Source organism: Oncorhynchus mykiss, chromosome 15 (assembly GCF_013265735.2).
Source record: "Oncorhynchus mykiss isolate Arlee chromosome 15, USDA_OmykA_1.1, whole genome shotgun sequence".
Lineage (NCBI taxonomy): Eukaryota > Metazoa > Chordata > Actinopteri > Salmoniformes > Salmonidae > Oncorhynchus > Oncorhynchus mykiss.
In genome coordinates this window covers 1429304-1442927 of record NC_048579.1, presented here as the reverse complement: position 1 = coordinate 1442927, position 13624 = coordinate 1429304, and the positions used below count along the sequence as shown (strand labels likewise).

At 42.7% G+C, this 13624-nt stretch overlaps 1 protein-coding gene across 3 annotated transcripts in view; it reads left to right on the top strand.

Annotated features, from left to right (window-relative positions):
- Positions 1-10567, top strand: part of LOC110489519 (LIM domain and actin-binding protein 1) — a 40193-nt gene extending 29626 nt beyond the window's left edge. For all 3 annotated transcript variants that reach the window (XM_021562232.2, XM_021562233.2, XM_036945635.1), the window contains exons 8-10: positions 8102-8232; positions 8423-8607; positions 9711-10567. In XM_021562232.2, coding sequence (XP_021417907.2) covers positions 8102-8232; positions 8423-8594 — 303 coding nt within the window. In that variant the 3' untranslated portion in view covers positions 8595-8607; positions 9711-10567. The remainder of the gene's footprint in view (positions 1-8101; positions 8233-8422; positions 8608-9710) is intronic.
- Positions 10568-13624: the final 3057 nt, after the last annotated feature.

Here is a 13624-nt window from a genome sequence, read left to right as displayed (position 1 = left end):
CTGTTGTCACAAGGTGCAAGGTGTATTTTAGAAGGATTGTTTGTTTGGCTTGCAGGTAATGTTGTTTTGCTGTTGATTTTGTTGTAATATAATGGTATTTTGTCAAACCATAACCATACAAACACTGAAAAATATGAATAAGCCTGCTTTCACTGAGGAATGTAACTTACGGCACCGATTGTTTTGGAGTTCAGCTAACAGAATGTTTGGAGCTCAGCTAACAGAATGTTTGGAGCTCAGCTAACAGAATGTTTGGAGTTCAGCTAACAGAATGTTTGGAGTTCAGCTAACAGAATGTTTGGAGTTCAGCTAACAGAATGTTTGGAGTTCAACTAACAGAATGTCTGGAGTTTAGCTAACATAATATGACTTGGTTTGTAGAGGCTGTTTGCAAAGAAGTATCTTAGTGACTTGGTTGGAGCTGGGGTTGGAGTTGGGGCTGGAGTTTGGGCAAATGTGAAGAGAACATCAGCTTTGTTTGAGCAGCCATTGGATAGCCAGAACATTCAAGAGGAGAGGGTTAACGGGGCCACGGACAAGGTGGAGAGGGCTGATGCTGCTCATGGGGAACTTAGTGAGTGTGAGGAGGAGGAGTTGGTCACATTGGACGTCCAATCTGCTAAGAGGGTGTTTGAGAGCCAGCAGCACGACACCCTTTTGGCCAGCCGAGATTAACTTGTAGCCCTGAACAAGGTGCTCGTGTCGGAGGACAAGTGAGGAGCAGTTCCTAAGAGAAAACAAGTGTTTGAGAAGAGTAAGACAGTTCAGAGAGTGATCAAAAGCACATTTGTTTTACAAATCTTGATGTGAGTTCTCAATCCGGGGGAGAAGCTCTGGATGCCGGATATAACAATGCACACACTTAGTGAGGTCCATGAAGGGGTCTCCACAGTCAAACACGTCTTTGAGAGAGTCACAGTACGCTTCAACAGCAGACGTTGACATTGAAACTAGTCTAACAAGTCAAAGTGTCAGTGCACTCTATTTGAAAACAGTCCTTTCAGAGAAATGAACATAACAGGATGTCTATCACATCTGTAGGAACCAAAGCCCCAGAATAACCCTTCACCTCAAGGAGACTTAGCTCCAGACAGATGGGTTCAGGAGGAGACGTTGGTGTTAGAGGTTACTGTTAGGAACAGTGCTCAGCTGTTTGACTCTATGCTGTTTAACCTGATCAAGCACCAGAACAGAGTGGAGATAGAGACAGTTACAGAGAGCATCAACAACACAATGAACTCTCTCCATCACTTCAACGTCCTCCACTCCCACGGATCCATCATAGAGGCTAGTGAGACAAGAAGTGGTCAGAAGGCTAGGTATGGGCTGACCTCCGTCCCGAGACCAGAGATAGAACAGGATGAGGTGGCTGAGGGCAGGGTTAAGAACTTTATCCTCCAGCTGTTGCCCCGGGCAACCCTTAAGCGTCAGGTAGCTGGGGAATGTGGAGGTCACCATGGTGACAATACCTGTCTATCAGGTACATCTGGTTTTAAAGATAAAGAGTTCAGAACAACTAACATTCTCCAACTCATTGAGGTCAACAGGACAGCTCTCTGAGGAAAGTAGTAGTTATACAGGAGGATGGTCAGGAATGGGCTGAGGTCACAGTTAACTCCTTGTACAACTACTCTGAAGGAGAGGTGGAGAGGTAACTCCCACCCGCAGGAACAGAGGATGGAGACAAACGTCCTAGACGTAGCTGCAGGAGGAGACAAGAATAAAACAGAGACTAGTGATGTAAGGAGAGGCGATGTGAAGTCAACCGTCAGCCTTGTCTTGGCCACCAGTCAGAACCTCTCAAACCCAGCCTATTACAGACATGAGGTCAAGGGGAATGTCACAGTTATTTAGGAGCTGCATTGAGAAGGGTGATCTGGAGTATTTCAAGAACCTGCACGTCCAGCCAGAGGAGGAGGAGGAACTCCAGAACCAGACAGACATTGTAACGGGTGTCTACACAGAGCCAAAGACACATTATCTTCAACAACAACCAGAGGACCCTATGGAGCAGAATGATCCGGAGTCCCGGTTGATGTGAAGAAACTGAAGAGCATGTTCTCAGCCAACCAGAGCTGTGTCCAACAAAAGAAGCATCCACTTTGCCAAGGACCGGCAGGCCAAAGTACCATACCTGCAGAGAGGAATGGTTTTCCAGGATGCGACATCAACGCACCTAGACACTCACCTGGGCCGGTGAAGAATCAAAGCTTGAGACACTCACCTGGGCCGGTGAAGAATCAAAGCTTGAGACACTCACCTGGGCCGGTGAAGAATCAAAGCTTGAGACACTCACCTGAGCCGGTGAAGAATCAAAGCTTGAGACACTCACCTGAGCCGGTGAAGAATCAGTGCTGTTTTGAATTCAAAGAAAATTGTACCTACACACTGAAGAAGGCAGTAATGCCGAAACGTCTGTGTACCCTATCCCAGATGCACTAAAACATTTAAAACATTAAATAATAAAGTAAGCTTTATGCAACATATTTTTGAGTGCAAACCCATTAGACCTCTTTGAGGGAGATGCTAAGGCGTGATGCTGAAGCCTCAGGTTAAATACATGACCTTTAATGTAGCGTCCCAGAAGACACCTGTCCACCTCGAGAAACAGAAGGAAGAGATCGTTGTGGATCGTAGTGCTGGATGAGGAAGACAGAATCTCAAACCTCCAGGCTGCCATCTACACCCACCAACAAGCCACCATGAAGGCCAAGGCCCTTCAACAGGCAGTAGTTAGAGAAACAGGTAAAAGCTGTTCAACAGGCAGTACCAGAGAAACAGGTCAAAGCTGTTCAACAAGCAGTACCAGAGAAACAGGTCAAAGCTGTTCAACAGGCAGTACTAGAGAAACAGGTCAAAGCTGTTCAACAGGTAGTACCAGAGAAACAGGTCAAAGCTGTTCAACAGGCAGTACTAGAGAAACAGGTCAAAGCTGTTCAACAGGCAGTACCAGAGAAACAGGTCAAAGCTGTTCAACAGGCAGTACTAGAGAAACAGGTCAAAGCTGTTCAACCGGCAGTACTAGAGAAACAGGTCAAAGCTGTTCAACGGGCAGTACCAGAGAAACAGGTCAAAGCTGTTCAACAGGCAGTACCAGAGAAACAGGTCAAAGCTGTTCAACAAGCAGTACCAGAGAAACAGGTCAAAGCTGTTCAACAGGCAGTACTAGAGAAGCAGGTCAAAGCTGTTCAACAGGCAGTACCAGAGAAACAGGTCAAAGCTGTTCAACCGGCAGTACTAGAGAAACAGGTCAAAGCTGTTCAACAGGCAGTACCAGAGAAACAGGACAAAGCTGTTCAACAGGCAGTACCAGAGAAACAGGTCAAAGCTGTTCAACAGGCAGTACCAGAGAAACAGGTCAAAGCTGTTCAACAGGCAGTACTAGAGAAACAGGTCAAAGCTGTTCAACAGGTAGTACCAGATAAACAGGTCAAAGCTGTTCAACAGGCAGTACTAGAGAAACAGGTCAAAGCTGTTCAACAGGCAGTACCAGAGAAACAGGTCAAAGCTGTTCAACCGGCAGTACCAGAGAAACAGGTCAAAGCTGTTCAACAGGCAGTACCAGAGAAACAGGTCAAAGCTGTTCAACAGGCAGTACTAGAGAAACAGGTCAAAGCTGTTCAACAGGTAGTACCAGATAAACAGGTCAAAGCTGTTCAACAGGCAGTACTAGAGAAACAGGTCAAAGCTGTTCAACAGGCAGTACCAGAGAAACAGGTCAAAGCTGTTCAACCGGCAGTACTAGAGAAACAGGTCAAAGCTGTTCAACAGGCAGTACCAGAGAAACAGGTCAAAGCTGTTCAACAGGCAGTACCAGAGAAACAGGTCAAAGCTGTTCAACAGGCAGTACCAGAGAAACAGGTCAAAGCTGTTCAACAGGTGGCACTTCATTTCGATTGAGGAAATGATGACGTCATTTACATATATTTTTGCTCTGCCTTATCTATAACAAAAAACTCACTACAAGTCAGATTTGTGACACTGGGGACATGCCCGACGGCTCTGAGAGGCTACACCAAACGCTACCACGCAGCCGGTGCATAGCAAGGAACAGCCGGCGACCTGCCACTGACAAATGACCCACCATCACCCACCCCCCTGCGCTTCTCTCTCGCTCTTCACATTCAACGAGAGACAGACATGCTACCAGAGGTCTCTTCACAGTCCCCAAGACCAGAACTGACTATGTGAGGCGCACAGTACTACATAGAGCCATGACTACATGGAACTCTATTCCACAGTACTACATAGAGCCATGACTACATGGAACTCTATTCCACAGTACTACATAGAGTCATGACTACATGGAACTCTATTCCACAGTACTACATAGAGCCATGACTACATGGAACTCTATTCCACAGTACTACATAGAGACATGACTACATGGAACTCTATTCCACAGTACTACATAGAGTCATGACTACATGGAACTCTATTCCACAGTACTACATAGAGCCATGACTACATGGAACTCTATTCCACAGTACTACATAGAGACATGACTACATGGAACTCTATTCCACAGTACTACATAGAGCCATGACTACATGGAACTCTATTCCACAGTACTACATAGAGTCATGACTACATGGAACTCTATTCCACAGTACTACATAGAGACATGACTACATGGAACTCTATTCCACAGTACTACATAGAGACATGACTACATGGAACTCTATTCCACAGTACTACATAGAGTCATGACTACATGGAACTCTATTCCTCAGTACTACATAGAGCCATGACTACATGGAACTCTATTCCACAGTACTACATAGAGTCATGACTACATGGAACTCTATTCCACAGTACTACATAGAGACATGACTACATGGAACTCTATTCCACAGTACTACATAGAGCCATGACTACATGGAACTCTATTCCACAGTACTACATAGAGTCATGACTACATGGAACTCTATTCCACAGTACTACATAGAGCCATGACTACATGGAACTCTATTCCACAGTACTACATAGAGCCATGACTACATGGAACTCTATTCCACAGTACTACATAGAGTCATGACTACATGGAACTCTATTCCACAGTACTACATAGAGCCATGACTACATGGAACTCTATTCCACAGTACTACATAGAGCCATGACTACATGGAACTCTATTCCACAGTACTACATAGAGCCATGATTACATGGAACTCTATTCCACAGTACTACATAGAGCCATGACTACATGGAACTCTATTCCACAGTACTACATAGAGCCATGACTACATGGAACTCTATTCCACAGTACTACATAGAGCCATGATTACATGGAACTCTATTCCACAGTACTACATAGAGCCATGACTACATGGAACTCTATTCCACAGTACTACATAGAGCCATGACTACATGGAACTCTATTCCACAGTACTACATAGAGTCATGACTACATGGAACTCTATTCCACAGTACTACATAGAGCCTTGACTACATGGAACTCTATTCCACAGTACTACATAGAGCCATGACTACATGGAACTCTATTCCACAGTACTACATAGAGCCATGACTACATGGAACTCTATTCCACAGTACTACATAGAGCCATGACTACATGGAACTCTATTCCACATCAGGTTACTGATGCAGCAGTAGAATCAGATAAAAAAAACAGATAAAAATACACCTTATGGAGCAGCGGGGACTGTGAAGAGACAAACATAGGACAGACACATGCATACACACACACGATAACGTGCACTATACACACACACGATAACGTGCACTATACACACATACACATGGATTTTGTTTTGTAGTGGTGGAGTTGGGGCCTGAGGGCACACAGTGTGTTGTGAAATCAGAAAATCTATTTGAATGTTCAAAAAATTGCATAACTGCGTTCATTTTGCTGAAACCCATGAAGAGTAGCTGCTGTCTTGGCAGGAACTAATGGGGATCCATAATAAACCCCAGGAAGAGTAGCTGCTGTCTTGGCAGGAACTAATGGGGATCCATAATAAACCCCAGGAAGAGTAGCTGCTGTCTTGGCAGGAACTAATGGGGATCCATAATAAACCCCAGGAAGAGTAGCTGCTGTCTTGGCAGGAACTAATGGGGATCCATAATAAACCCCAGGAAGAGTAGCTGCTGTCTTGGCAGGAACTAATGTGTATCCATAATAAACCCCAGGAAGAGTAGCTGCTGCCTTGGCAGGAACTAATGGGGATCCATAATAAACCCCAGGAAGAGTAGCTGCTGCCTTGGCAGGAACTAATGGGGATCCATAATAAACCCCATGAAGAGTAGCTGCTGCCTTGGCAGGAACTAATGGGGATCCATAATAAACCCCAGGAAGAGTAGCTGCTGCCTTGGCAGGAACTAATGGGGATCCATAATAAACCCCAGGAAGAGTAGCTGCTGCCTTGGCAGGAACTAATGGGGATCCATAATAAACCCCATGAAGAGTAGTTGCTGCCTTGGCAGGAACTAATGGGGATCCACAATAAACCCCATGAAGAGTAGCTACTGCCTTGGCAGGAACTAATGGGGATCCATAATAAACCCCAGGAAGAGTAGCTGCTGCCTTGGCAGGAACTAATGGGGATCCATAATAAACCCCAGGAAGAGTAGCTGCTGCCTTGGCAGGAACTAATGGGGATCCATAATAAACCCCATGAAGAGTAGTTGCTGCCTTGGCAGGAACTAATGGGGATCCACAATAAACCCCATGAAGAGTAGCTACTGCCTTGGCAGGAACTAATGGGGATCCATAATAAACCCCAGGAAGAGTAGCTGCTGCCTTGGCAGGAACTAATGGGGATCCATAATAAACCCCATGAAGAGTAGTTGCTGCCTTGGCAGGAACTAATGGGGATCCACAATAAACCCCATGAAGAGTAGCTACTGCCTTGGCAGGAACTAATGGGGATCCATAATAAACCCCAGGAAGAGTAGCTGCTGCCTTGGCAGGAACTAATGGGGATCCATAATAAACCCTAGGAAGAGTAGCTACTGCCTTGGCAGGAACTAATGGGGATCCATAATAAACCCCAGGAAGAGTAGCTGCTGCCTTGGCAGGAACTAATGGGGTTCCATAATGAATAAAAATATATTATCAAGTGTTTTATTGTATCAGAAAATACCCTAGAATATTTATAATCAGTCAGTAGTGTTGTGATGGTATTGAATCAGTCTGTAGTGTTGTGATGGTATTGAATCAGTCAGTAGTGTTGTGATGGTATTGAATCAGTCAGTAGTGTTGTGATGGTATTGAATCAGTCAGTAGTGTTGTGATGGTATTGAATCAGTCAGTAGTGTTGTGATGGTATTGAATCAGTCAGTAGTGTTGTGATGGTATTGAATCAGTCATTGTCATTGTAAATAAGAAAGTGTTCTTAACTGACTTGCTCAGTTAAATAAAGGTTCAATTAAAAAAACAGAGAACAACTTGTCTTTGATTTGTTTAATTGAAATGCATTTCAATATCATCACAATTTAAAAAAATAACTTTTATGTGTTTCATTTTGATTATTTGAAGTGTGTGATTTAATTAAACATTTGTCTTCTTCTTTTTTTGGAAAGAATTGTAATAAGATGCTGTTGGTCAATTTCTGTCATTATCAACAACAAGCTGGATCGTCTTTGGCCTTATCATGTTGCAACAGGAGTCAGATCTCTATCATGTTGCAACAGGAGTCAGATCTCTATCATGTTGCAACAGGAGTCAGATCTCTATCATGTTGCAACAGGAGTCAGATCTCTATCATGTTGCAACAGGAGTCAGATCTCTATCATGTTGCAACAGGAGTCAGATCTCTAGTCTAAGAAAATATTCATTGTTTTCAGTCTTTGACTTCATCATTAAACAGTTAGCGTCTCTCTAGTTCAACTTGGCATGACAGCTGTTTGCCATGTAATAGCTCATATCTAGAGTTGTAAAATGACACTAACTTTCCCAAAATTATATTGGTTTCCAGAACTCCTGGTTGGAGGATTACAGATTTCTCTGCTTATTCCCTTACGACTCCGGGAATCTTCCAACCAGTATTTCACAAAAACCTGGGAATTTTAGTAAGGTTACCGGAATTTTGCTCCCCTACTCATATTAGTGTTATAACAGCCATCCCTGTCCCTCCAGTTCCTGCCATGTAAACAGGACGTGTGTTCATCCTGTCTGAAGCCAGTCTATCCTATGGAGAAAATGACCGCTGATAAATTCATATTTCACAAGAACTGTTTCTGCTGTAAACACTGTCAGAAGAAGCTCAGGTGAGACAATGAGATCAGATCAACATTGGAAACGAATCAAACATATATCATACACCTTGATTATTCACCCAACCCTCAGTGAATATGAATTCATCACCCACAGTGTGTGTGTGTGTGTGTGTGTGTGTGTGTGTGTGTGTGTGTGTGTGTGTGTGTGTGTGTGTGTGTGTGTGTGTGTGTGTGTGTGTAGCATGCATAGCTATGCTCCGCTGTACGGGGAGTTCTACTGTGTGTTCCACTACCAGCAGCTGTTCAGGAGGAAAGGGAACTATGACGAGGGCTTTGGCCACACCCAACACAAAGACCGCTGGCTGCAGAGAACCAATGAGACGCCGGGGTCTAATAGCGCTGATGTCATATAGAGCTCCCTGATTGGTGAGTTTAGTGTCCACACAGACAGTTTAGTGTCCACGCAGAGTTTAGTGTCCGCGCAGACAGTTTAGTGTCCACGCAGACAGTTTAGTGACCATGCAGACAGTTTAGTGACCACGCAGACAGTTTAGTGACCACGCAGACAGTTTAGTGTCCACGCAGACAGTTTAGTGACCACGCAGACAGTTTAGTGTCCACGCAGACAGTTTAGTGTCCACGCAGACAGTTTAGTGTCCACGCAGACAGTTTAGTGTCCACGCAGACAGTTTAGTGACCACGCAGACAGTTTAGTGTCCACGCAGACAGTTTAGTGACCATGCAGACAGTTTAGTGTCCACGCAGACAGTTTAGTGTCCACGCAGACAGTTTAGTGACCATGCAGACAGTTTAGTGACCACGCAGACAGTTTAGTGACCACGCAGACAGTTTAGTGTCCACGCAGACAGTTTAGTGTCCACGCAGACAGTTTAGTGTCCACGCAGACAGTTTAGAGACCACGCAGACAGTTTAGTGACCACACAGACAGTTTAGTGACCACACAGACAGTTTAGTGACCACGCAGACAGTTTAGTGACCACGCAGACAGTTTAGTGACCACGCAGACAATTTAGTGACCACGCAGACAGTTTAGTGACCACGCAGACAGTTTAATAACCACACAGACAGTTTAGTGACCACACAGACAGTTTAGTGACCACGCAGACAATTTAGTGACCACACAGACAGTTTAGTGACCACGCAGACAGTTTAGTGACCACGTAGACAGTTTAGTGACCACGCAGACAGTTTAGTGACCACGCAGACAGTTTAGTGACCACACAGACAGTTTAGTGACCACGCAGACAGTTTAGTGACCACGTAGACAGTTTAGTGACCACGCAGACAGTTTAGTGACCACGCAGACAGTTTAGTGACCACACAGACAGTTTAGTGACCACGCAGACAGTTTAGTGACCACACAGACAGTTTAATAACCACACAAACACAGTACAAGGTGTTTATCTATCATTTAATGAATGTAAGGTAGTAACGGTATAAAGTGTGGGACAGTTCCATTTTTATGGAGAGGATAACTGGTAAAAGTGTGATGTTTTGTGTGTTCTCAGCTGACGCGGTGACCATGACAACACTGAATCACAGCATCGTTGGAGTCACCTGGGTTATGTACTCCATGTACACACTGTATACACTGAGTCGCTTGACAGTAATCAGCACCAGAGTCCACTTTATGGACACAATTACAGATCAATTATATGATGTTTTATTTCTGAGACAAGATCTCTCCTGATTCTGATTTCATTTTTTCTATTTTAGCAAAATGATTCTGATTTCATTTTTTCTATTTTAGCAAAATGATTCTGATTTCATCTTTTCCATATCAGCAAAATATTGGGAATTTTGGTATCTTAGTAGGATCCCCCGTTAGCTGTTGCAAAAGCAGCAGCTACTCTTCCTGGAGTCCACACAAAACATGACACATAATACAGAACATTAATAGACAAGAACACTCAAGAACAGAACTACATCAATTAAAACATTTGACACGTGGCCTCCATATCAATACATACACAAACTATCTGGGTCCATTAGAGGAGAGGCGTTGTACCAAAGTAACTGGGTCAAATAGAGGAGAGGAGTTGCTTTATCTGTTTATCTGACTGGCATGCATAGTATGTACATCAGCCCTCTGATTACAATGAAGAGCAGTATGTGCCTCTGTTCTGGGCCAGCTGCAGCTTAACTAGGTCTTTCTTAGCAACACTGGACCACACGACTGGACAATAATCAAGATTAGACAAAACTAGATCCTGCAGGACTTGTTTTGTGGAGCACGCTGTCAAAAAAGCAGAGCATATCTTTGTTACAGACAGACCTCTCCCCATTGAATCTATGTGTTTTGACCATGACAGTTTACATTCTAAGGTAACACTAAGTAATTTAGTCTCCTCTACTTGTTCAACAGCCACACCATTCATTACCAGATTCAGCTGAGGTCTAGAACTTAAGGAATGATTTGTACCAAATACAATGCTCTTAGTTTTAGAGATGTTCAGTTCAGGAACAGACTGCAACTCTCTGTTAAGGATTTCAGTGACTTCATTAGCTGTGGTTGCTGATGCGCATATGGTTGAATCATTAGCACACGTGGACACACATGCTTTGTTTAATGCCAGTGGCAGGTCATTGGTAAAAATTTAAAAGAGTAGAGGTCCTAGAAAGCTGCCCTGCGGTACACCACTATTTTTATGTTTGACATTAGAGAAGCTTCCATTAAAGAAAACCACCTGAGTTCTATTAAATAGATAGCTCTGAGACCACAATATGGCAGAGGTTGAAAAGCCATAACACATACTTTTTCTCAACAACAGGTTTTAGTCAATAATGTCAAATGGCTGTACTGAAATCTAAGAGTACAGCTCCCAACTTCTTTCAACCAATCATCAGTCATTAGCGTCAGTGCAGTACATGTTGAGTCCCCTTCTCTATAAGCTGAAAGTCTGCTGTTAATTTCTTTACAGAGAAATAGCATTGTATTTGCTGTAAGACCATTTGTTCCAATAGTTTGATAAGAGCTTATAGGCCTACTGTTAGAACCAGTAACCAATAACTTTGGCTTCCCTCCAGGCCTGAGGACAAAGACTTTCCTCTCATCTCAGATTAGATAAAAAATATGACAGACAGGAGTGGCTATAGAGTTAACTACCATCCCCAGTAGCTTTCCATCGAAGTTGTCAATGCCAGGAGGTTTTCCGTTATTGATCGTTAACAATCATTTTTCCACCTCTCCCACACTAACTTTACAAAATACAAACTTGCAATGGTTTTCTTTCATTTTTTTTATTTTTATGCATGAATATGATGGCTCACTGTTCGTTGTTGGAATTTCCTGCCGAAGTTTGACCACTTTGCCAATGAAGTAATCATTAAAACAATTGGCAACATCAAATGGTGTTGTGATGAATAAGCCATCTGATTTGATGAAAGTTGAATTTGTCTTTCTGCCCATAATTTCATTGACAATTTTTTCCCCATCATTCTTTATTGATTTTGGAGTTGGATTGGAAATGAAGCGGTGATTTATGAAAACAACATGCTGGTGTTGTAACTTTTATTTCTCTTTTTATTTAGAAATGTTAACCGATATCAAAATGTTTTTTTGTGATGTAAATAATGCATCATTTCATAATTCAATTCATATTATTTTTCTTCAAAAATGTCTCTCAAATGATGAAGTTTGAGATCTGAATAACAATCTATTATCTTTATTGTTCCTGTAGTATATCTACACCATAGTACACCCCTTCAAATGAGTGTATTCAGTTATTTCAGCCACACCCATTGCTGAATAAAACCAAGCACACACCCATGCAATCTCCATAGACAAACAGTGGCAGTAGGATGGCCTTACTGAAGAGCTCAGTGACATTCAACTTGGCACCGTCATAGGATGCCACCTTTCAAACAAGTCAGTTTGTCAAATTTCTGCCAAATTTCTACTTCCAGATCAACTGTAATGTCAATGTCATTGTAATAGCCAATTTCTCCCCTTTCCAACAAAATAAATGACATGACCTAAACGCTGCCCGTTTCTGCATAATTCAACAAGGCAATGAGCCCCGTCGGGTCTTTTAAAAAATGGAGGGTGGGGAAGCGAAACTAATGTGTGATAGTGAGAAGGAGAGGAGATGTGGGGGAAAATAGCTTTTTTTCACTCGATCTGTCCAACTTATCACCTTATCGCCTCTAAAATGTAAATAAAACACTATAAAAAGAGTTTATATAACGTGTCATTATATAGCTATTTGAAGGTTTGTGTCGAATTTGAATCGTGTTTTTAGGGCAGTGCTAAAGTGATCTTCAGAAGTAAACAGCGGCTTTGAGAATGATGATCGCTTGCAGTGATGATGCAAAAAGTGACTAGGTATCCCCCCTTACGCCCGTCACTGTCCATGTCTTGTTTTTAAAGGATGAGAGAAGTGCTCCACCTGGTGGAGAGAGATTGTAAGACAGAAATAGTTGCTTTGTGCGTGCTGTACGTTACGACATGACACGTCACGATGTAATGGAGGGTCAGTTTTCTCATCTTTTCTCCAATACTATAGAGCCGTTACCATGTCGATCAACGCTTGTATAGAAACCTAGTTCACGCCCCCGATTTTGAAGTCAACACAGTCGCTACAGTCCCATTAGTTTTCTTTGTAGCCTCGTTTGAATGTCGCGGTTACGCACATTTGTACGGATTGGGGTGAGTTACCTTGCTTGAATCTGCTGGGAGCTAACCAACTAGCTTCAATGGTAGCTAGCTAACATTAGGCTCTAACTAGCAAAGCAAACGGTTCTGGGATACGAATAATAACATCATACACGTATCGTTAGCTAGCTAGCTAACAGTACACTTTAGCTTGAAATGAAACCACTTTCTGTCAAAATTAGAAACGTGTACTGTTGACTAACCCCATTCCGTACAAATTTGCACAACCGCAGCACTCAAATGAGGCTGCAATGAAAACTAATGGGACTGTAGTGACTGTGTCGGCATCAAAATCCAGGGTGTGAACTACATTTCTATTCAAGCCTTGATTGACATGATAATGGACCAATAGTATTGAACATGGAATCATGTAGTAACCAAAACATTATTAAACACATTCAAATACGGTTGAAGTCGGAAGTACATCATATTTTCAAGGTGTAATTCAATCACTCTCCTCTATGTGGTGAAAAACTGTATGAAACTTGGGCAACCTAAATATACAGTTGAAGTCTGAAGTTTACATACACCTTAGCCAAACACATTTAAACTCAGTTTTTCACAATTTCTGACATTTGATTTTAGTAAAAATTCCCTGTCTTAGGTCAGTTAGGATCACCACTTTATTTTAACAATGTGAAATGTTAGAATAATAGTAGAGATAATTATTTATTTCAGCTTTTAATTCTTTCATCACATTCCCAGTGGGTCAGACGTTTACATACACTCAATTAGTATTTGGTAGCATTGCCTTTAAATTGTTTAACT